Raw genomic sequence first — 22,470 nt, 5'->3', positions numbered from 1 at the left:
TGCTACAGTGTCACTCACATTAATCATTTACCGAAATCTGCTGATTGTATAAGCAATTATGTGCGTGCGTTGGTGTAGAACATATTAGGCCACGAGATCTTTAGCTATTATGTAAGAATATACTAGAGCTACGAAATTAGTGAACATATTTTAGACAGTGAAAATGTGCATAGCGATTTTTATATTTTATATAATTTTAATTAGTTAAAAATAAAACAAAATTTCGGTATTTTCCATCGATAACTTATGAATTTCAAGACAATTTTTATTTTATTTTAAAACTCCAAATGTTATCTTCAAAATGGTTTCAATTTAATTGCCGTGTACTTTTTTAAATTTTAAGAATTTTTTTGAAAATATTTTAAGTACATTTAACTCCAGTTGTTTTCCAGTATTTTAATAAAATTTAATTGTTTAAATTTTCTTGTTTCTTAAAATTTTTTAATCTGAGTTACTTATTTTTACAGGTAAATGATAACTATCTTAATTACCTGATATAAAAATTTCTTTTATTATTTATATATTTCACTTTACTGAGTACATTTAATAAAATTTCTCTAATAATTTTTTTGGGTAGTTGCAGGCTAGGATTTAGCTTCAAAAAGAGATTCGACAATTAAAAAAAATTATTATGATAAAATCTTGTAAGAAATTAATACATTAAGACAAAGGAAAACCACTATAATTTATTAAAAAAATCAATGTGAATATAATACTATTCATTTATTACTTTTTATAATTTCAACACTCTTTAACCCTCCAAAGAATTTTTTGCTTAGTAGTCGTTCTGTTCCACTGAGTGATGGGATTTCCAACTTCCAATAATTATATTTTATTTTGAACTCTTGTTCTTGGATTATTCTAATAATTTTGCAAAAAACATTAACAAGTTGAAATACTGCAAATATTTGACAACCATGGTGTTCTTTTTTCTTTATTACTCAGATATACAAGGAGGTTTCCTTCATATATTTTAGGACAACAATAAAGCATTTTTTTTCCAGATTACGTTGGGTACACGTTTTTTTTTTTTTTTTTTTTTTTGCATTGGAAAACTTAAGCGATGCAGGTTTTTTTAAGAATATCATTCTTTATCTTAACTGTAAATTCATTACTTAATTCAAATTCTTTGAATTTGTGCAGGATAAAAAATTATTCTAGAGGATACCATTGTATTATTTCAGTGCCTTTAAACTTCTCCAAGAACTTTCTGTCCATCCTTTCTTTTTGTTCAGAAGAGAAATGGCTCCTCCAATCTCCTATCAAGCCTTTCCGAAAAAAATTTCTTTCTGAAGATATTTTTGTAGGCTCCAAGGAAGCAGTAAAATCAACAATGTGTTTAAATCCTTCATACTCAAGCTCAGAGTATTTTCCTTCATCTCTCTTTTTGTATGTCTCAGACATCTTCATCTTCATGTGGTCAAATCCACTGTAAAGTATGATATTATTGAGCACATTGTTATCCATCTCGATAGCGTTTAAGTACTCTTTCCCAAGGAACTTCGAAAGTTTCATGATAACACTTTTTATGTCTTTTTTCATGTCCTCATACCTGGTATAAAATACATTTGAATCATTACGATAAGGGTACCAACTCAAAAGATGATCAAAGTAATCATTGTAACCCAATTCACCTGACATGAAAAGTTCAAAGAAATCATTAAATTCGCCGTTCTCGAAATCGAAACCCGGAAAAAATTTTGTATGATAATAGCGGGAGACGCAACAATCTTTGGGATCCCGAGAAACAAAAATATATTTAGCTTTTGAAGAATATGAGATGTACGGAAAAGGTAAATGGGTTTTGAATGCTCCCGGTCTTGGCATTCCATCTATACCTTCTTTCCCAAGCTGATCGATGAAAGGTGATAATTTCAAGCAGTGACGTGGGTTTTCAATCTTTCTTCCCTTACGAAAAATGTACAAGGCAACATGCTGAATCCAAGTGGTGCCACATTTTGGATACGTACAGATGAACACATCCCCAGGTTCAGGTTTGTACTCCAGAGCTTCTCTAAAACATTTTGGAGAAAACATTTCTGGATAACGAATGCCATTCATAATAGCATACCGCGGTCTTCTTGCCATATTAGATGCGGTTTAATCAGCTTTTCTGAAATTGAAAAAAAAAAAAAAACCATTTTATTTCCTAAACAACCCTAAATTTGTCTTTTGATAATTGAATTTTCAATAACTGTAAATTCATTATCAATCATTGTGGTCCTCTCAATACAGCTCGATATTATCTGCAATGCCACGCTTATTACCAAAATTATCCAAAATACTCTGCTAGATAAGCCATTTGATTTAAAATTATTAGGCTTGACACCTAGTCACGTTTTTGAATATTAGTTCTCACTACGAAAATTATGTTCAAAATTTTAATTAAATTTTAAATAACTGAAAAAAATTAATTGAGATACTAGCGTTTTCCCTTAATTAGCTACGGTATGTGTAATTGCACAAAAGCAATAATTTTTTTTAAAAAAATTCTTTTAGTTAAACCATTTCTATTTCCAAGAAAATTTTTCTTTAAAATTTTCTCAGAATAAATTATTTTAGACAATTTTTCAGTATATTTTATAACAATACATTCATTTAATATATTTTTGTGTGCGAGCATTTTTTGAATCAAGCCAAAAACATTATCATAGTATGCTTTGGATTTGAGAATTGGATTGTCTCTAAATTTTTATTTTCCATTTTGAGTTTAGAACTATTATTTTGAACTTAATTAATATTCTGTTTTAATGCTATACAAGCACTAAAGATAGATCTAGTAATTTTGAGTTCTCGTTTCATGAAAAGAACGAACTTAAGCAGACACTATGTCTTTTAAGCGATACTGATGATAGACGCTTAAGAATATACATATTTAGAGTTCCCATAATTCCTTGGATTTAGAATATCTTTATTAGAATCTATTCTAAAAATTTAATTTGTTCCTTATTCTCAAAAGAATTTAAGAAAAAAATCTGCATTTTGATAATATGAACCTGTATAATGCTTTATTGACACACCGCGTGTATATACATAATATCTCTAATTTTCAGAATTCTTAAAAGAAAACAAAATAAAGTGTAGCTTTGTTTCCCATCGAAAATAAAAAATAACAGTTGGAAATTTAATTTTAACACAGTTTCAAGTATTCAATATTGTGCCTTACCAGAATTAGGAACGACATCGAAGTTGTAGGATAATTCATCTAACACATTTTTCAGTATGTCTGGTGTCATGCTTTGAAAGATTGCAGATATACGTAAGTTCGTCAATATCAGATGGTAGCAGAACAGTTCTGGAGGGGCTCACGATGAACATTTATTAATCTTTTAAATTTAAACTTTCAAAAGTTATTTTTGATTTCTGTTTGTATTTATTTTAAAAGTAAGAATATTCTATTCTTTACTGTACTTCCTGTATACAAAATATATATATATATAAATAATAATTTACAATCATATTGTTGATTATAATGCATAAGAAAAGCTGTGGATGAAATTGGAATGTTTCCAATAAAAAAAATCGTTGAAAATTGAATTGTAGATATATAAGGGAATTTTTTTCCAATCAAAATTGTATCAGGAATATGATATTTTCATTATAAAACAGCATATAAATATATATTTAAAAAAATAATATTTACAAAACTTTTAAGAGTATCATACATTATTTTTATGAGAAGCATTAAAAAATAAATTACATTCGAATAATTTATTTCACAATAAGGTTAAGAAAAATTATTGAGAAAAGTACTACAATTGTATATGATATAAGTAACAAATTCCGATCTTTAATGGGGACAAAATCATATTTACATAACTTCAACGTAAGGCCTTATGTTTCCGATTCAAAATCTAACATACCTAAAAGATTTTAAAACTTAAAGCTTTAGAATCTAGAAATAAAATTTTATACATTATTTGCTAAGTACTAAATAATTAGATAACTGGTCTAGATGCGTTTGATCTCAGTGAGATATCTTATGTTGAGTTTGATTTCCTCGATTTTCACAAAAAAGTTTAATGCAACTTTGGGTTGTAATAAGTGCTTTCATAGAAATCATCCGGTGGCATACGATAAATTTAATATAGCAAACTAGATAATGGAAAACGACATTTTATATCCCCAAAATCACAAAAAATAGGTAGAAAAAACACAGCCAAGGCGTATAACACTTGAAAAAATTCACAATATAAATAGACAGAAAAGCGTTGATTCAAAAATAGTATTGCACTCGCAATATACAACTAGAGATTATGTTTGAACGCAACTTTAGAAAAAGAATTGACTCTTGTGTGAGTGTTTAACCTTTTATAATCTCCTGACAAGGAATGAAAGTTTGCAGAAGAATCTCCATATCACGAGTTAAAGTACTATTGCATTTTGTATTATTGCAATCACCCCCCTTCAACTCTTCTGTTTACTGTATAAATTACGCCTTTTTAATAAAAAGTTTATAATCTTCCAAAATTTGAATTTAAAAATTTGAAAAATGGAATTATTGAAAAGTCAGTTAATACAAAATTCTTTCATCAGAAAATATAAATATCTTAAAAATATAATATAATATAGTATAGTATTTTGTTTATACCATCGAAAATATTTCCTTGTTAACTAAAAATTATTAAATAGTTTTGCTCAATAATTAAATAGAAATCACTGCACTACAGTAAAAAGTAAAACTTCAAACTATTATAGTGCTAATATATTTTAAAAATCAAATTACATATTAGGGAAAAATTAGTGCCTAGAAATATGCAAAGAAACAACATTTTACATCTTTATTTCCTTCTGAAGTTTCTAAACTGCGACTACTAAAAAAAAACATTACTTTTATCGTTAAATACTACGATAATAAAGAATTAATTTTTAAATAAAATATAACAAAATTTGCATTGAAATATTTTAAAACCAATAATATGATTTCAATACTATATATTTTTCGATCTCTAAATGAATATTTCTTTCTTGTTAAATATAAAGTTAGAAGAACAGAATGCGGACTGGAATTTTTAAAGCTTAAATTTAAATAGTAGTTATAACTGAGTTTTGCCAGATAGAATCAGGATAATTTTATAACTAAATAAATAAGACATACAATTCAAGATAACATAATAAAATGGATATAGCAGGGCATAGTGAGTAATATCATTTGATAGGATTTAATGCTTTCTTAAATTTTGAATGCAGGACAGAAATTCATAAGTTAACCAAAATTATCATTTGTTTTAGTGGTAATCGTCATCCATTTAGATAAAATTTGAGAATGAATACAAACCTTTTGAAAGTAATAAAAAATTAAATAAAAAGAGCGCCAATGGAAATAACTTCCAGACACCTTGTGTTGACTTCTAAAACAAATTATTCTAAATATTATACTATTACCAAGACTTACATGCTATAATTAACTAGATTGTATGTGATTTACACCTGCGATTTAGAACATCTATCCACTTCAATGACCCTTTCTTTGCTGCCATTTTATTATTAAAGATAAGAGATCAGGTAACTAAATAGTTGACTTAAATTAATTAGGTAGTAATAGATATAAATGATAGGCGAGTCATGCACCAACGATGTGTTTTCTTTCCAGCAAAACATAAAATGACGCCCTGTCAAATTATTCAGCACTAAAAACTGCTGAAACATGCCAATTATTTCAAAAGTGATATTTCCTCGAAGCATTCATTTCATGTTTAATAAAACGAAAAATTTTACTATCAAAATAGTGCCAAAATTTTTGCCAATTAAATAGGTTAAAATAAAATCATATTGTATATCGATGACTCGACAAGGTTATTGCGCATAAAGAAATCCCGGTGTACATTTTTATTTTTGGATAGTGAGACGTTTGTGAGTGAGTGACGCAAGTGAGTTTAGAGGTTCGTATTTTTTAATATAATATTTGTTTACGTTAGATAAGTGTACAAAAAAAATTAAAACTTATAAGTTTTATAAATAATGCTTTTTATTAAAAGCTTAAAAAAACTTTTGTAACTTACGTAAAGATCAATTGCCGACGGTGATATAAAAATAAATGCATGACATTCATAAAAGTATTTTTATATTCAATGAGTTATGTGCGTAATATATAGTAAAGTAAACCGAAAAAAAAAAAGATTTTTTTTAAACTTCTTTTTAACTTAAAAGGCGAAACTTGTCATTTGATACAGTTTATATAAATTAGTCAGGAATTTAAAATTTTTTTGTAGAATTTTTTGTCACAGTACCGATGCATGGAATAAAAAAAAACTAACAAATCTGTTTAAGGGAATTATGAATAAAAAACATTTTATATAAAAAAAAACCTTTTATCAGAATATTAAAATGAAAATATAATTTTCTTATAAAAAGTCTGAAAGACAATATAAAAACCGTGGAAGTTTGAAGCGCAGATAGAAATAGTCTATATAAACTGTAATTGTAACTATATTTATAATTTTTAAAAATTTTTTTTATATATTTAATGTTTAGAATTTTTTGTCTCTTATAATATTAATTGTGACCTTATATTCTTCTATTATTGTCTGCGTCTTATGCTTCTAAGATTGTTGTTATGAACTTATAAAGTTTTATTAAGAAATTGCCTTTACTTTTTAATAAATTGATAAGGTCGTTTTTATAATAATTATATAATGCATATGAAATTCATCACGATGATGAGCACCAAAGCCTTATCCCGATATCGAGTTCGGCCACGACGGCGTCGTATTTAAACCACTGTACTAAAAGAAATCGCTAGCTTTTTTCATGTTTATGTCCATACACGTACATAATTATTTTAAACGGTCCTATAAAATTTCATCTTCCATAATATTTTTTTGCTATGCTAGATTTTTAAGAATATTAATATCCCATCTTTAAGTTTCTACTTAAATAATAAATATTATTATTAATATTTTCATTAGTAATATTCGTATTTCAATTTTCTTATTCTAGATATATATTTTTAATTTCTTTGATTAAATTTTTTATTAAAAGCATTGACGTTAAAAAAACTGTAAAGGCTTAAAAATCAATTATAAATATTCTAAGTTAATTAGAATTTTAATCCTATTTAAGAATTTTTTTTATGAATATTCAACTATCTTTCTTATCATTGTGGATTAATTTTTTTATAATACTCAAGATATTTGATTAAAAATGTTATATTTTTTTTGTTGTTTTTTAACGCCGGTTAAACGTTTTAATTTTTATAAATTTCTTCTTTTTAATCTTTAAAATATTTCGCAATTCATAGTTACAAGTATTATGAAATATAAAGTTAATTATTCTGACATTAATTTTACTTTGCGCTATCTCCGTACAATCAATTTTAACTATATTATTATATTCATTGATAATTAAAAATTAATATAGTATAATATAATAATTATATTTTATATTCTATTGCCATGGGAAATTAATAACTGTGCAAAATTTCTATCCGTTAGAAATTCAAATATATTACAAAGTGATTGAAAAGTTCGATTAAACAATTTCTTCTTTTCAAGCATGAATCATTTCAAACTAAAAATATTTCACGTGACTAGTCAAATATAAGATATCTGTGACAATTGAGGTTGCGTGTGTCTTGATACTGTTAAATTATTTAGACTCCATAGGCAATGACCTAACAAACAATGCATAATATCTCTAAAGGCATTTTGGAATTATCTAAACCAACTTTAAACTAAGCTGCAAAATGTGCAACTTTTTATTAATGTTCTTAGAACAAATATCACCTAGAACGTATTATGAGAAAGTGAATAGAAACTAAAATTAGAGAACATGACAATGTGGTGTCAGAATATAATCTATTTTAAGTATTATGGCAATAAAATTAATTAGTTCCAAATAAAATTTGCAATATAACTTTCTTAAAAATCATTCAATACTATTATTTTCTTTTAAAAAAGTTTTTAGCAGCTAATTAAATAATAAGAATGCGTATATATAGAACAACTAATCTATCAAAAGGAAATGAAAACGAAATTTTGAGTTTAGAAATTTTTTTCGAAGCAACTAAATAGAATTCTAAACTATTGTTTACTTTATAAATAAATAATTCATTACATCTGTTTTGATAATAGAAATGTTTCACTGATTTTTTTAATACGGTGAAATAAAAAATAAGCATTAAATATTCAAAATATTTTTGTTTTAAAAGTTAATATTTTCATCTGCACGTTTTCAAGGCTTTAAATGATTTTAAGTTTGTTTCAGTTTTATTCTAGAAATAAAAATGTAATCGATTTCTAGATTTGACGGCATTTAAATGTTCTTTAGTAATTTTCAAATTAAAATGAAATACGTTTTTGAAGAATTGGTAACCATTTAGAAAGTAAATTTTTATAAAAGGATATGGTTTACTATGAATTTAAACAAATCTGTCTTTTATTTAAAAAGAAAATTTGAATTTATTATTAAAAGTTTGACAAATTTTATTGTATTGAACTATTTATTTATTAAAATATTCCGATGATTGGCAAGGGGAATATTCAATTGTCCCGAAAATAAATTTTTGAATTGAAAATATATTTTCAATAAAGCTATTACTTGATTTTTACGAATATTGCAGTGACCTAGTTTAATTTATTGTTGCCATATTTAAAAATCGAATATTTTTTAATAATACAGTACGTTCCAAAATTATATAGACAGTTGATTTTTTTTAAATAATTGTTCAAAAAATGAATTTCGAAAAGAATATTTAATATATATAATCATAATATAAATGTATTACAATACAGAAATACCCTATTCGAATCTCATATTTTTCTCATATTTTCTAAAAGAATAAAATGTGAATAAAAGAAAAGGATTGAAACAAGCTATCCTAAAAATATATAGACAATGAAAAGATTAACTTTCATAACCATCAAATAGGACAGTGAAAAGATTAGATTTTATAATCACCGTGTAAAAAAAAATGGTACAATTAGCATTCTGTACATGTGACGTAACTACTTTGAAATTTAAAATTATTGCTCGTTCTTCAATTTGCAATATTCAATTCTCTGCAGCTGATATAGGTAAAATTTGATATTTAAAGACTCAAAATGTTAAACTTTTGATATTGCTAAGCAAATGAAGCGTAGAAGATCTGATATTTATGAGATTCTATCGAATAATGAAAATGCGATTGCTTTAAAAAAAAACGTTTAAGTTAACCAAGAAGAGCATCTAAATGACAAGAAAGAAAATTTGAAGAATAGTTTCAACCCAAAAGAAATCTATTTGTGAAAAATTGAGGACTTTAGAATTTACAATTTCAATGTCCATTACTCACCACCGCATAGAGACGAGCAAATTTCATAAATATCACAGAATACCTATGCCGAAATTTCACCGTAGAAAGGCACGCATTCTTTGAGCTAAAAAGCACCTGCATCAGACGGATAAGTGGGAAAATGGTTTTTTTCAATAATGAATAAAATTCAATTTCGATGGCCCTGATGGTTGGGCATACTATTGACATGGTATACGACAAGGGCTTTGAGAGTTCTTCAGTCGAGGTTCTCTCATGGTGTCGGATGCGTTCTGTTTCAACGGAACAACGGACGTTGTTTTTCTTCATAATCGATTATGCTCTGAGGGTTATCAAAATATCCTCTGAAGTCATCTACTTCTAACTGGAAACATTTTAGGAAAGGAAGACTGGAAATTCCAGCAGTACAAAGCATCGATTCACAGCCTCTACACCATAAGAACTTGATTTATGCAGAATCAAGTAACTTTTATGGATTGGTCAGCTGTCAAGCAAGATCTAAATCCGATTCGGGAAGTACTTCAGACATTGTAAGAGAGATTAATGCCAATAGTCGTCAGCTTTTTACAATTTAGGAATTAAAGCAATAAATATATTAGTGTTGGTTCTCATTACAGTCACACATTCTCCAAACACTAGATGGAAGCATGCTTGATAGGATAATTAAGATAATTTCTAGGAATAAATCACGAAATTTATTAATTTGTTTTATAAAAATTCTGTAAAACTTATATTTCTTTGTTTTAATGTACTTATATTATTATTATTATGATATGTTTATTGTATTTTCTTTCAATTATTGGGTCATTTTTTAAATTGTTTATTTTAAAAACTCGCTCATCCATATAACTTTGAGACGCACTGCATCATTATCTAATTTCTACTTGAATTTAATTGCTCATTATGAGTTCTGAGATATATTGGTTCTACTTAGAAGGCACTTATAAAAAAATTATGATTTATTTTGAGTTTAAAGCTAATTTAGATAAATTTCAAAAATACATTTAAGAGTTTTATTTTTCTTGTTATTGATCATAATTGTCAATAGAGCTTAAATTCTTCAACAGTAAAATTATCTTCGAAATAGTTCCTTTACCCACATGCCACATTCGTTAACACTATATCATATTTGACACATTTTTGCTTAGTAAAAGTTTATGGATTTCATATATCACTTGTTGCTTACAGTATAGAAGTCAAAACTTGGAGCTGTTAACAATACCTGAAAGCTTGGCAAAAAAAAAAAAAATCTAAAGATAGAGTGAATTGTATTATTATTGATCAAACCGGGGAGCACCACGATTACATTGATGACAAATTAAACAGATTTCCTTTTCCTAGTAGATAGTGATGGTAGTAATAGTTAGATGGTTCCTAGTAGATAGATATTTTAATAATTTTAGAGCTCTTAGCTATCCGTGATTTCAATAATTCATCTAAAAATTTATTTCCCAAAATTTAAGCAAAGTTATAAAAGTGCAGGAAAAAGCAAAAAAACAATACTCAATATATATTTTTTTAATTTCACACAATATTATAAAGAAATTAAGACACAATATAAGCATGAAAAAGAAATACTTGTATATTCATTACAATTTAAAATATATTATACACGCAATTAAAATTTCCATTTAATTAAAGTACTTCTGTAGGAATCTCATACTTTTACTGTTTGGCTTTGTATATATAATTCTTAATAAAAAAAAATAAATAAAATGAAAAAATTGAGGACATTATGTAAAAATAAAAATTAACAGTTTGTTCTTAGAATGGAATATTACTAATGCGAACAAGAATATTTACTATTCAAATATAATATTAGATTTTGTTTTTTAAAGAAACATTAAAAAATACTTAGGAACATTCATTAAGAAAAAGAAAAGAATTATAAAAAAATCGGAGAGTTAAAACAAACAATTTTCAAGTGTGAGCCAAAACCGTGAAGAATATCATAAGAATAAAAAAATTCCTATGTTTATCATATAAAAATTAAAATACATCGTAAGTTATTAAAATATATTAAGTACATTGAAATAATAAGTATATTAAAGTAAAACTTTTTTTATTTGCACTTCGCTAACCTTCCCCTATTCGAGGTTATCTAAGATTAAGATCTGATGCTCTTGTTTTATTTGCTTTGATTTTCTAGAATTTTGATTTAAAATGTTTTTGCCTTTTTAATATATTGAAAAAAAAGCGTTTTTAAATAATTTTTTAATATTTATTATTGGAATTAGAGCTGCTTTCCCATGTATTTATCTATATATTTATGTTAACAAGATAGTTCAAAAATCAAATAAGTTAGAATATCTTTTTCTACCGAAATTTTTACGAAACCTGTCAACGGGAAATCGGTCTATTTATTAATGCACATGTGAACACGATAAGTAAAAAATGTAACAAACAAGGTGAGTGAAACTTGTCATTTTTTTATCATCCTAACTGTAGACGTATGTCAATTTTTGAACCAAATTTATCATCGGATAGATTGACCCGAAACTGATCGCTATACTGATATACTGAAAATAGAAACGATTTATGGAAATTAAACTCTATGTGATATTTCAAAAACAAAATTAAAGAGGAAAATTTCGCTTCTGCTTGATGCATATATATATATATATATATATATATATATATATATATATATATATATATATATATATATATATATATATATATATATATATATATATATATTGCTTTAAGGTAAAGTTAAATGCAAAAAACACTCTGTCATTCGGAATGCTGAGGAGCAGTTCCATTGAATTTCTAAAATTCTTAAAGAGGCTTTTTTTACTTCGATTCAAGAAATAGGCTTGTTTTTAATTAATGCTATCGTAAAAATTCTTCGCACAAAAAAGAATCAAAACAAAAAAAAATCTCGTTTTTATATAACTTATTATATGAAAAGAAAGTTGAATTATTGTAAAAATTCCGTATTATCCTAAATAGAAAAATATTGCAATTGAAATTATTAATAAAAAACTTTGTGATCAAAATATTAATAAAACATAATAACATTTTATGTTTTTATAATATTTTGAAAATAGTATTGATCGAAAGCTACTTTTTATTTCGATTCTAAATATCTATTATCGAAAGATTCGATTTATTCTAATTCAGTATAGAATATTTAAATGAAATACTCTGCCAATCATACCACATTTCCATAAAAAGTATATTCCAAGTCAATAGATGGGCAAGGTGACACAATATTAGTTCTACGATTTAAATACAATACTTTTTCTGAGATTTCAGTCACTAACTCAGCTCGGTGAATTTCACTCCATTGTTTTACTGCATGAAGGTTGTTCTTCGGTGATCTGTTTTTGCAAACTACAGTGCCTGTACATCAGCATTTATCCGAAATTCAAACATGTGGCGTATGATTATGAAATGCTATTTGGGTCTTGAGAATCATTGATTCAGGATAACTGTTAGCTCGAGTCCCAACTATTCAAGGTGAGTGTAAGCTTTAATCTCTTTATGAAAAATGAAAAACAACGTGCAAATTCTAAGTTTTTTGAAATTGTAACAGCATTAAGAGCAAAAACTTTTTAAGAACTTCCTAATGACAAACTTTGTGATAGCTAAAAACATGTTTTTAATTCTATTCACCTCATTCAAATCTCTTTTTCTCGTAATTTAAAATTTTGATGTTTTATTTCGAGACGGCAGCGGTGCAACTTAATATATATCCTACATTAATTACATGTATATTTTATGCTAAGAGAGATAAAGTGTAAAGCCTATTTGCAAACAGTATCTAATGTAATGTAAAGCACTTTAAATTATTTTGAATTTACATTGCTTGTTTTTAAAATATTTCATAAATTATGTATGAAAAATTGATATTATGTAATTATTAATTGTGGAAATAAATAGTGCCCCTTTCTAAAAAAAATATATGCGCAAGACCAAAATAAATCGCTTAGTTACTTTTCTTGTGTGTCTTGTAATCATTTCAAAAAAAGCGCATAGTTGGGGCTTAAAGATAAAAATTCGTGCATGTTTTGGAGAATTATTTTCATTTGAAAATGAGCGTTTGGATGCTGAGAAGGGGTTTCTGTTGCTTGTATGTAGATCTGGAATTCATTAAATATGATAGGAGTGAAATACGTTCGTATGTTTATATGTTATATGTTGTAAGCATGAATATATGTTTATGAGCAATTCTCATTATCATCCAGGAATCAAAACCGTAGGGTGCTCGGAAATAGCGTTGTGCCGTTTCAAAGCAAAGTCGAAATGAAGCTGAGCTTAAACACAGTTAATCAGTGATACTCATTTTTAATCTTACGCCACAAAATTAACATTTTCGACAGCTTAATTTGAATTTTAATGGGAAAATTTATAATTCATATGCAGCAGCATAAATCAATTAATTAAGCTTACAAATTAATAATTATTAAATTATCCACGAAAAAATTATTTATTTCAAAGATGGCTTATCTTGCGACTTCTGCTTGAAAACATGAATGAACATGAGAAATGAAATTTCAACTGTCTAATTTCCTTAGACATTTATTTCTTCCCTAAAGATTGTTGAGATTGGATTTTTGTATTTCGATTATCATAACTGAATTGTCTGCGTTCATTAAGATGACATTGAATTTCGTGTTGAAAATCCGCCCAGTCCCATCAGACGACCTTTTCCAAGCTGCTAAAAATGTTATTAATAAAGATAGTAAGCAGACCTAAAAAGGAGAATTTAAATTTGTTGTGTAAATTGCTTTTCTCTTGTATATTCTCTGTTCCACAAACCTTTCCTCTAACAGATTCTTCTAACTAAAAGGAAAATTGCGAATGCAGTTCAAGAAGAAATCCTTTAAAACTATTTGTAAAATTAATTTCTTTGCTATCTATAAACATTATAAACAAGAAATAGATTTGTCTTATTCTACTTAACTGAGTAACATATCGCCAGTGAAACTGCAATGGAGATGCTGATTGAATGCTTTCTGTAAACTGCGCAATGCTTCCTCGTAACACAACAATTATTCTAGAAACACTACGAACAGACATTTGGGCCTAGCGCTACGAAATTCGGTGTATTATTACTTCTCAATTTGTTTGTGTTTACTATGAAGAAGTTTTTTCTCAACATTTTTTTGTTCAATTTTAATTAAAAATTATTCGAAATGTTTAAATTTTTCACGATTTATTCATAGGCATATAATTTTACGCATATATTATTTTTAAACAGCCTTTAAATAAAAAGTTAACTTGTCATTCACTTTAATTTCATTTTTGTAAGCTTTTTAATGATTTTAAATTTAAAAAATATTCCATCCATAAATTTTCCATCGATTCGTATACTGCGATTAAACAAAACATTTTTTTGTATGTTGCTTGTTAACTTTCATTTAATTAATAATAAAACTTACGCATGTGTGTGTGTGTGTAACTTCCATATTAACGCTTCTCCCGTTGTATCTTTTTTTTTACATTTCAGTTTTTTATATTTAATTGTAAATCGATAAATTACAAGCAATTTAATTCATAACAATTAATTGTTTTAATTTTTGAAAATACAAACAAAGTGTTTCTAAAATCTATGTATTAAATTTTTCTATCATTTAAATAACAAAAAGAACTTTGAAGCTCTTATGTCATGAAAACTAAAAAAAAAGAAAACTAGAAAAAAAGCTAGTAATATTGTTTAATTAATTGTTTAATAATAAACTAAAATAATATTGTTTTTTTGTAAAAAAAAATCTACAATGCATTTAAAAAAATCGCTAATTCAGACTGAAAGAAAAACACTAATTTTATTAAACTGTAAATCATAAAACTTATTTTTATCACGAATTCAGAAAAAAAAAATTATTTAAAATTATATGCAGATATTTTCATTTCATCAAAATGTAAAGTATTCTTCTCCCTTCACTTCCTAATTTATTTTAAAAGAATAATTTTTCTTCCCAAATTGCTTTGTTTTGCAACTTGCAAGAGCAAAAATACTTAGATTTTTTTTTTTCTAAAAAATGTTTATGAAACGTATAAGCAACAAGATAGCCTTGAGAAACCAAATCAAGCTAGAGTTTTATACAACATCTTGACTTTTAAAAAAGAACTATGCCTGTTCCCCATTAAGTTAATATTATGAATATTTTTAAGTCTATGATGCTTGGCCTTGCTTTTAACTAAATGAAAGGATGAAATAATTTGCAAAACACATGACCTATTTAGTATTTTTTTTAATTTCTTATATTATTACTCATTAGTAGTTTGTATTATTAATTTGATAATTTCGCAATTCGATTCCAATAATTTCAGTATAAGTATCTGAAAATTCGAAGTACAGATATCACGAATCCAGTCCTGTACTGAAATTTAGTATCTGTGATACAATATCATAGATACAAATAAAAAGTATCGAATAAAGGATCATTTTTTTTTCTTTCTTGTATACCAAGCATAAAAGACATAGTATTGTGATCGTCAAAAAAATCGATGAATTTCTATGTTTTGGATCTCTTTGTGATCTAAAAACAAATTTTTAAAATACTGCTAAATTATCTGGAAAGATGATAACGACAACGGAATTTGATATATGTTTACACACAAATTGTAGATTTCCATCAAATTTTAAATTTTATTTATTCAGAGGAAGTCTGTCTGCCTGGTTCTACGAATGCAGTTAACGCAGTTACAATAAAACAAAGTGAATACATGGATAAAAGTTTTTACAGAGATTTAATATCTGAAATGTAAATATGCTTCTAATCTGTAACCAAACCCGTCAAGAGGATGACAGTCTGTCAGTTCGTACTTTCACAAGTATGTAAATGTGGTAACTTAAAAACACAATGTTTTAAACATTTGAAATTTGGTATGGAATCATGTGACTACATTTCTAAATATGTATGAAATTAGGTTTTAATCGATTGGGGAAAAAAGGCCTTCAAAATACATGTTCTGGTTCTTGCGTATTAAAATTTACCAACAGATTAAAATCATCCCAAATATCAGCAAAAAAATAGCATTTTTATAGGCTCTTGCATTACTATAGTTCCAATCACATGCTGTTTATAATTAACATTTATTAAAGAGTAAGCTAAAAAGTTTCGCGTTTACTAGCCCCGCCGTTTCCAATTCTAAATTCTAAAAATTTCTTTATAAATGATGTGCATGGTCATAAAGCCTGAATTTAATTTACAATAAAAAGAAATAGTAATTGTAGGGAATCGGAAAACATACAGCTTGAAATTATAATTTGTATTTTTATATTGAAAAATCTAATTACAGGATATTAACCCTTTATCTACTGACGGTACTTATAAATACCAATCACTTTAAAACTTTATAGTACAACAACCATTACTTATATTCTGATGGTACGTTTTAGAAACAGTCTTTTAACTCTACTTTTTCATGATAGATGGCAATAGTTGTTCTAGGTTAATGAATTTTGCGAGGAAGAAAGCTATTTTCGAACGGACATTTTGTACGGATTGCTGCTCTTATCTTTTCTTTGCTATAAATATATAATATCAAACCAAATTTAAGTGTTGTATTTTTTTTCTTCATTCTGTATTGTCTTAGAATATTATTTGCCCCAATCATTATAAGATAACATATTATGTAATGTGATTAACGGTCGAATTATTCGGTGGTACTTATAAGTACCGCCAGTACACGTAGTGTTGGAGAAAAACTTGTTTGCATTTTGTCCATGTAATTATCATTAGTATTTCTGTTTGTTATAATGTAATTATGAAAGTGTAGGGCAGCAATATGTTTTAGTATTTTTTATAGATTTCAATTAAAGAATTTTTTTTTTATTAACACTGTCAAGAGCATTTGAAAATGTTAATATTGAATGTGAATTTGCTTTTGCATTCCGAATAAAAAATAAGCTAGATTTTACTTGCAAAGTCCAAAGGAAACTTAAAGATGGTACCAAAATTGTCGTTACCGCAGACATTGTTGTAAAAGACTACAATGGACACATGAGGGGAATTGATAAAGCCGACATGTCACGTGCTATTTATGATAGGGACAGGAAATCGAAAAAATTATGGCACAGGCTTTTTTTTTCTTGCTATGCTAAAAATGGCATATGTAAATTCATATATTGCATATGTGGAAGTGCGTCGTGAGAAAATGTCTTCCTTCGAATATAAGCGCTGCATTACCAAAGGATTACTAACAAAATGAAAACCACAACCAAAACGAAAAGGGAGACCTAAATCTAATGGAGATGAACAAACTTTTTGTGCAAAATAGAGAAGAAAAGGAAATTTGTCTGTTTCTAATGACGTTCGTTTAGAAAATAGAGGATACCATTAGTCGACATTCGTGCCGAATCGAGGACGTTGTGAATTCTGTGCACAAAAATATTCAATCAAAACCACAATCAAAATGCTCAACTTGTAATATATTTTAGTGCGTAAATGAAAAAAAAAAATGTTTTTATGATTATCATCAAATGTGAATTTCTACCTTTATTAAGTATAAAATAAAATTATGTCAATTTGACAATTTCTTTGTTTTCTTATGAGTGTTTTTTTGGTTATTTAGCATTTTTAAGAGGTTAAATTTCATTAGAAATGTTATCCGTAATTTTTTTTTCTATTATGAGGAAATTTATACATAGTGTACTGACGGTACTTTTAAGTACCACTTTAATTAATTAGTTCCAACAAATTAAATTTCGCAATTTTTTTTCTTGTATATTCTTTAATTATCAATATTGCAGCTAAAAAAATATATTTATGAAGAAATTTTCAGTAGTTCATAATGCAGTAATAAAGGGTTGAATCATATGCATTTTTACTCAGAAAGAAAATAAATATTCAAATCTCCAATTATCAGAATCAGAATTTTTTTTAAAAAAAATAACTAATATATAATTCTTTTTCTCAGAGTTACTTGTAAAGGGAAAGTCAACATGGAAAACATAATGTGGTATTGCCCTTATGTGGACAGATGTCCAAGCTTATAGTGTGACATTCTTGATCTGCCAATTTCGACCATTCAATTACCGCTGAAACCATCTATTGAAAAACAACAGAAGCAAAGTTATACACCTAATTGTTAAGGGTTTAGTAAAAAATTATTTAAACATTTCTAAACTAAAAAATATATCTTATTCTTTATTTTCAGAATTTCATTAAAGTGAAAGTTACCATGGAAAATACAACCAGAAGACCAAGACTGTCTATCATGAATGGTATTCGTTATCCTGAAATGTTTTCCCCAAAATGCTTCAAGGAAGCTCTGGAATATAAGCCAACACCAGAAGACGTGATCATTTCTACATATCCAAAATGTGGTACCACCTGGATGCAGAATGTTGTTCTCTACATCTTGCGTAAAGGAAAAGAACTGGAACACCCTAATGATTTCACATATATTGTGCCGTTCATAGATTTGGTCGGAATGGAAGGTATTGAGAAAATGCCACGTCCAGGAGCTATCAAAACTCACCTTCCGTATTCTCACATGCCATATTCTCCAGAAGCAAAATATATTTTTGTGGCTCGAAATCCCAAGGATTGCTGCGTCTCTCTTTACTACCATGTCAGGGATGATCCTGGATATGGTTACTGGAGAGCAACATTTAGTGAATACTTCGAGTTGTTCATGGCAGGTGAATTAGAGTATAACGATTATTTCAATCACATTTTGGATTGGTATCCTCATCGCAATGACACAAATGTGTTCTACACGACATTCGAAGAAATGAAAAAGGACATTAAAAGCGTCATCTTGAAGCTTTCAAAGTTCCTCGGGCCAGAATATATAGATGCTATCGAGAAAGACAACACTGTCCTTAATAATATTGTACTTTATAGTGGAATCGATTACATGAAGAGTTTATTTGCCAAATTATTTGAATCTGAAATGAAAGATATTCCTGATCGTCCAATGCTAGCTGGTCGTAAGTATATGTATAACTTTAAAAAATCTTTAAATCCTCCAGACGATATTCCAAAGCAGGAATTCGTTCGTAAGGGAATCATTGGAGATTGGAAAAATCACTTTTCTTCCGATCAAAATGATAGAATCAATCAAAAGTTCTTGGAAAAAATGAAGAACACGGAAGTTCTACAATGGTATCCAATGGAATAAAGTTCTTTAGTAAAGTTATTTCTAGATTATACGGAATAAAATGATGGAAAGCTCTATTATCCAAAAGATGGTAGCCACTTGGAAACGTTTCATTTTGTTAAATGTTAGCCATCCAGAATATTATTACATTTATATTTCATTTCATGATTCTTTTAAAATCGTATTCTTCAATTTATATTGAACTGTATTTTTGTGATATTTATTATTAAGTAAAAGCTATTTTATTTTTCATTTCTGAATAAATACTTGTATATAAAAATTTATCTGAACTTGTGTTTGCATGCTGTCCAAAAGATTTTACAATAAAATTTATCTACAAATGCGGTTAAAATATTCTACTAAAAATACTCTATCAATATAAAAAAAATTTAAATAAAACTCCTAATAATCAAATTATTTTGATAAGAAATTTAGCAATTGCATAATTAATGGTATATATACATTCAGTAAGTAGTCAAACGGTAACAATATTTCAATAAATATAGTATTTTTATTAAAAATTGTATACATTAGATAATTACGAAGAAATATTTATTATTTCTTATCAGACTCGATGTAATTTATTAACATCTCAATCAGATCAGAATTTGGAGGGGGAGGGGGATATTCTTTGTTGAATAAGTGCGCTTTAATTTTAATGTTTAAAACTTTTGGAAACATTTTAATATTTGTGCTTGAAAATATTTAAAAAATTGATTTAGAAGTAAATTAGTAATTGCACCCAAGTACCACAGTCTATAGCACAATATTGTACGATATTATATGATATTATTCAGTGTTCAACTATATTACACAATATTGCAAATATTGTTTTATATCATAAAATATTATATAATATATGTGTGTTACTGAGGTAGTTGATGACCCCAGTAACACACATATGATAACACACATATTGATATCATTTTTCTTGTAAAACATCGACATCGCTTTTGTCGATTCTCATCTGAATGAATATTTTGAAAGAAACGAAAATCATTAAAGTTTTAGTTATTGACTGACATTGAAAAGCGAAAAGGGAAAAGAATTGAACAAAAAAAATAATAGAATAGAGAAAAGAGGAGTGAAAGCTCACCACTGAAATTTTGACAATGAACAATTATGAAAAATTAAATAAAGATAATTTGGAGATCTAGAAAGCATTATTCATTATACATTATTTCCTTTCAGTTAAAATGCAATGGCATACTACTGACTTGTAGAGTTTAAATAATTTCGTGTACAAATATTTGATTTTCTAATTATTTTTTGAGTTTACTCAGGTTTGAAATTCATCGTTTTTCTCAGTTAATGACACTCCAGTGCAATCTGCACATACATTTTAAATTTTGAATCATAAAGATGGAACTGTCTTTGAACTTCAAACCACAATAAATTAAATTAGAAAATGTACTTTTTAAATGTTATTGGCGGAGTTTGAAAGCACTTCAGATTTTTTGCATAAAACATGCAGTAATTAAAAAGCATCGCCTAAAAAACTTATATTCATGATTACAAAATGCAAATAAAATGGAAATCAATAGCATACAAAAGAACAACAAAATAGAACTAACAAGCATGGCGTAAAACATTAAATTTACAAAAGTTCAATTCATATCAAAATTCAATATATTGAAGCAAAAATAAAAACAATAAAACCAAGTGACTCGTGAATAACAGCAATGAAAGCATTCAAGAATTCTAATATTTTTAATATTTAATCGATATGAAAAATGTATAATTTCCATATCTCTTACTAATTAGAATTTTATTTTTACGGTGGTTTTCAGAAATTGTGACACATTTCAATTAGATAGGTGGTATTTTCTGAGACACGATATACTTTAAGATATTCACTTAAATTATATTCTAAGATATCAACTGACACAATGGCAATGTTGATTTGGTTATAATATCCAAGATAATTTGAAGTTTTCGTTAATTTTTAAACGAAAAAAATACAAGATTCATGATAGACACTCACTCAAAAAACATATACTGTGTTTGGTAACACTGATGTCTATTTTTGAAACAGAGTTTTTTAAACTTCTTCTGAAGAAAACTTTGCAGGGTCACGTTTTCTGAAGTTTTAACAAATTTAGATTTGTTTCATTCTGAAAATCTATAGGAAGTGTATCTTCTTCAAGTATTTCCTTCGTATATGAAGTTTAGAAAATCGTGCGATGAAGACGCCGTGGCACTATTGAAACATTGGGCTGGGTGAACATTTTTATAAACAGTTGCTTTCAATATAGCTATTAAAACAGATTCAAAAGATTTAAACTCTGTTCAAGAGATACTTCGATTGGATTTCTTTATATAAATATAGTCCAGATGTTTTGTTTATCCTATTACCAGCTATTGGCTACGAAATGTGGTGTTTTAGTTTTGTAATAGCTATTTCTTTTTTCAATGTTTCTATGCTATTCGGTTTTCTGTGAGTGTTGTGTGCGCTATTTTAGCGGTACATTTAGGATTATGATAGACAACTTTTGAATAATCGACGACATTTAGTGTTCCGCAGACAAAAGTATTAGAATGGCTGAACCATTGACAGTTGAAATAGTGTAAAACGGTTAGGTTTATACATTATAAAGGAAAAGTTCTCATATCATGATTTAATGTATTCCAACAATTTAACAAGATTAAATATCAGAACTAGAAGGCTTATTTTCAAAACCTGGTTAACCCTTTTCATAAATTTATGTCATAAATTCTTCATTCCTTGAATTCAAAATTCGTTTATAATTTTTTTCCGGTGGAAGATTTAGCAATTCTCCAAAAGATAGAATTCCTCCCAATGAATTTAATTTTGCTTTTAATCATAAGGTAACTGCTATTACAGAAAGTTTTTTTTTTCCTTTTACTTTAACAATTTGTTTTGCATGTTTTAAAGATATGATTTCCACAAACAAAGTGTCAGATCTATATGGTACATTCACTTCACATACAGTTTTTTTAATTAATAATGAGTCAATCCTTGTGCACCAAGGATTACTGTAGTAAGTAGAAAAACTACATACAAAGATAAAAATATGTACAGATAAAAATAAGGATAAAAACAACAGGAAAAAATAAACAACAAAACTAACTAAAAATTGAAGCAGCAAAGGCAATAAATTTACAGAATGAGAAAAAAGCCATTTTGTGGTAGACCA

General features: G+C 27.0%; 2 protein-coding genes across 8 annotated transcripts; one reads left to right on the top strand and one right to left on the bottom strand.

The window, feature by feature from the left end:
- Positions 1–687: 687 nt before the first annotated feature.
- On the bottom strand, positions 688–12,516 carry LOC129966592 (sulfotransferase ssu-1-like). Of its 3 annotated transcripts, none has more exons than XM_056081099.1 (2): positions 12,495–12,516; positions 688–2,113 (listed from the first exon to the last, which is right to left on the bottom strand). In XM_056081099.1, the coding sequence occupies exon 2, from the start codon at positions 2,086–2,088 to the stop codon at positions 1,153–1,155; it is 936 nt and encodes a 311-aa protein (XP_055937074.1). In that variant the 5' UTR covers positions 2,089–2,113; positions 12,495–12,516; the 3' UTR covers positions 688–1,152. The 3 variants fall into 3 exon arrangements, with proteins under 3 accessions (XP_055937074.1, XP_055937065.1, XP_055937056.1); XM_056081090.1 differs by lacking the exon at positions 12,495–12,516 and adding an exon at positions 5,396–5,517; XM_056081081.1 differs by lacking the exon at positions 12,495–12,516 and adding an exon at positions 5,279–5,414.
- LOC129966570 (sulfotransferase ssu-1-like) lies at positions 5,795–19,543 on the top strand. 5 transcript variants are annotated; one of them, XM_056081040.1, is made up of 2 exons: positions 5,795–5,882; positions 18,365–19,543. In XM_056081040.1, the coding sequence occupies exon 2, from the start codon at positions 18,389–18,391 to the stop codon at positions 19,331–19,333; it is 945 nt and encodes a 314-aa protein (XP_055937015.1). In that variant the 5' UTR covers positions 5,795–5,882; positions 18,365–18,388; the 3' UTR covers positions 19,334–19,543. The 5 variants fall into 5 exon arrangements, with proteins under 5 accessions (XP_055937015.1, XP_055937025.1, XP_055937034.1 ...); XM_056081050.1 differs by having other exon boundaries at positions 5,803–5,870; XM_056081059.1 differs by lacking the exon at positions 5,795–5,882 and adding an exon at positions 12,658–12,715.
- Positions 19,544–22,470: the final 2,927 nt, after the last annotated feature.

This window comes from Argiope bruennichi, chromosome 1 (genome assembly GCF_947563725.1).
Source record: "Argiope bruennichi chromosome 1, qqArgBrue1.1, whole genome shotgun sequence".
In the NCBI taxonomy this organism is placed as follows: Eukaryota; Metazoa; Arthropoda; class Arachnida; order Araneae; family Araneidae; genus Argiope; species Argiope bruennichi.
Note: the sequence above shows the minus strand (reverse complement) of the source record. Positions and strands in the feature narration are given on the sequence as shown.

Coding starts and splice junctions, on each gene's coding strand:
- LOC129966592 (XM_056081099.1), bottom strand. CDS start 2,088: ATGGCAAGAAGACCGCGGTATGCTATTATGAATGGCATTCGTTATCCA.
- LOC129966570 (XM_056081031.1), top strand. CDS start 16,007: ATGACAGTCTGTCAGTTCGTACTTTCACAA. Junction 16,037..18,364: donor GTCAGTTCGTACTTTCACAA/GTATGTAAATGT, acceptor CTTTATTTTCAG/AATTTCATTAAAGTGAAAGT.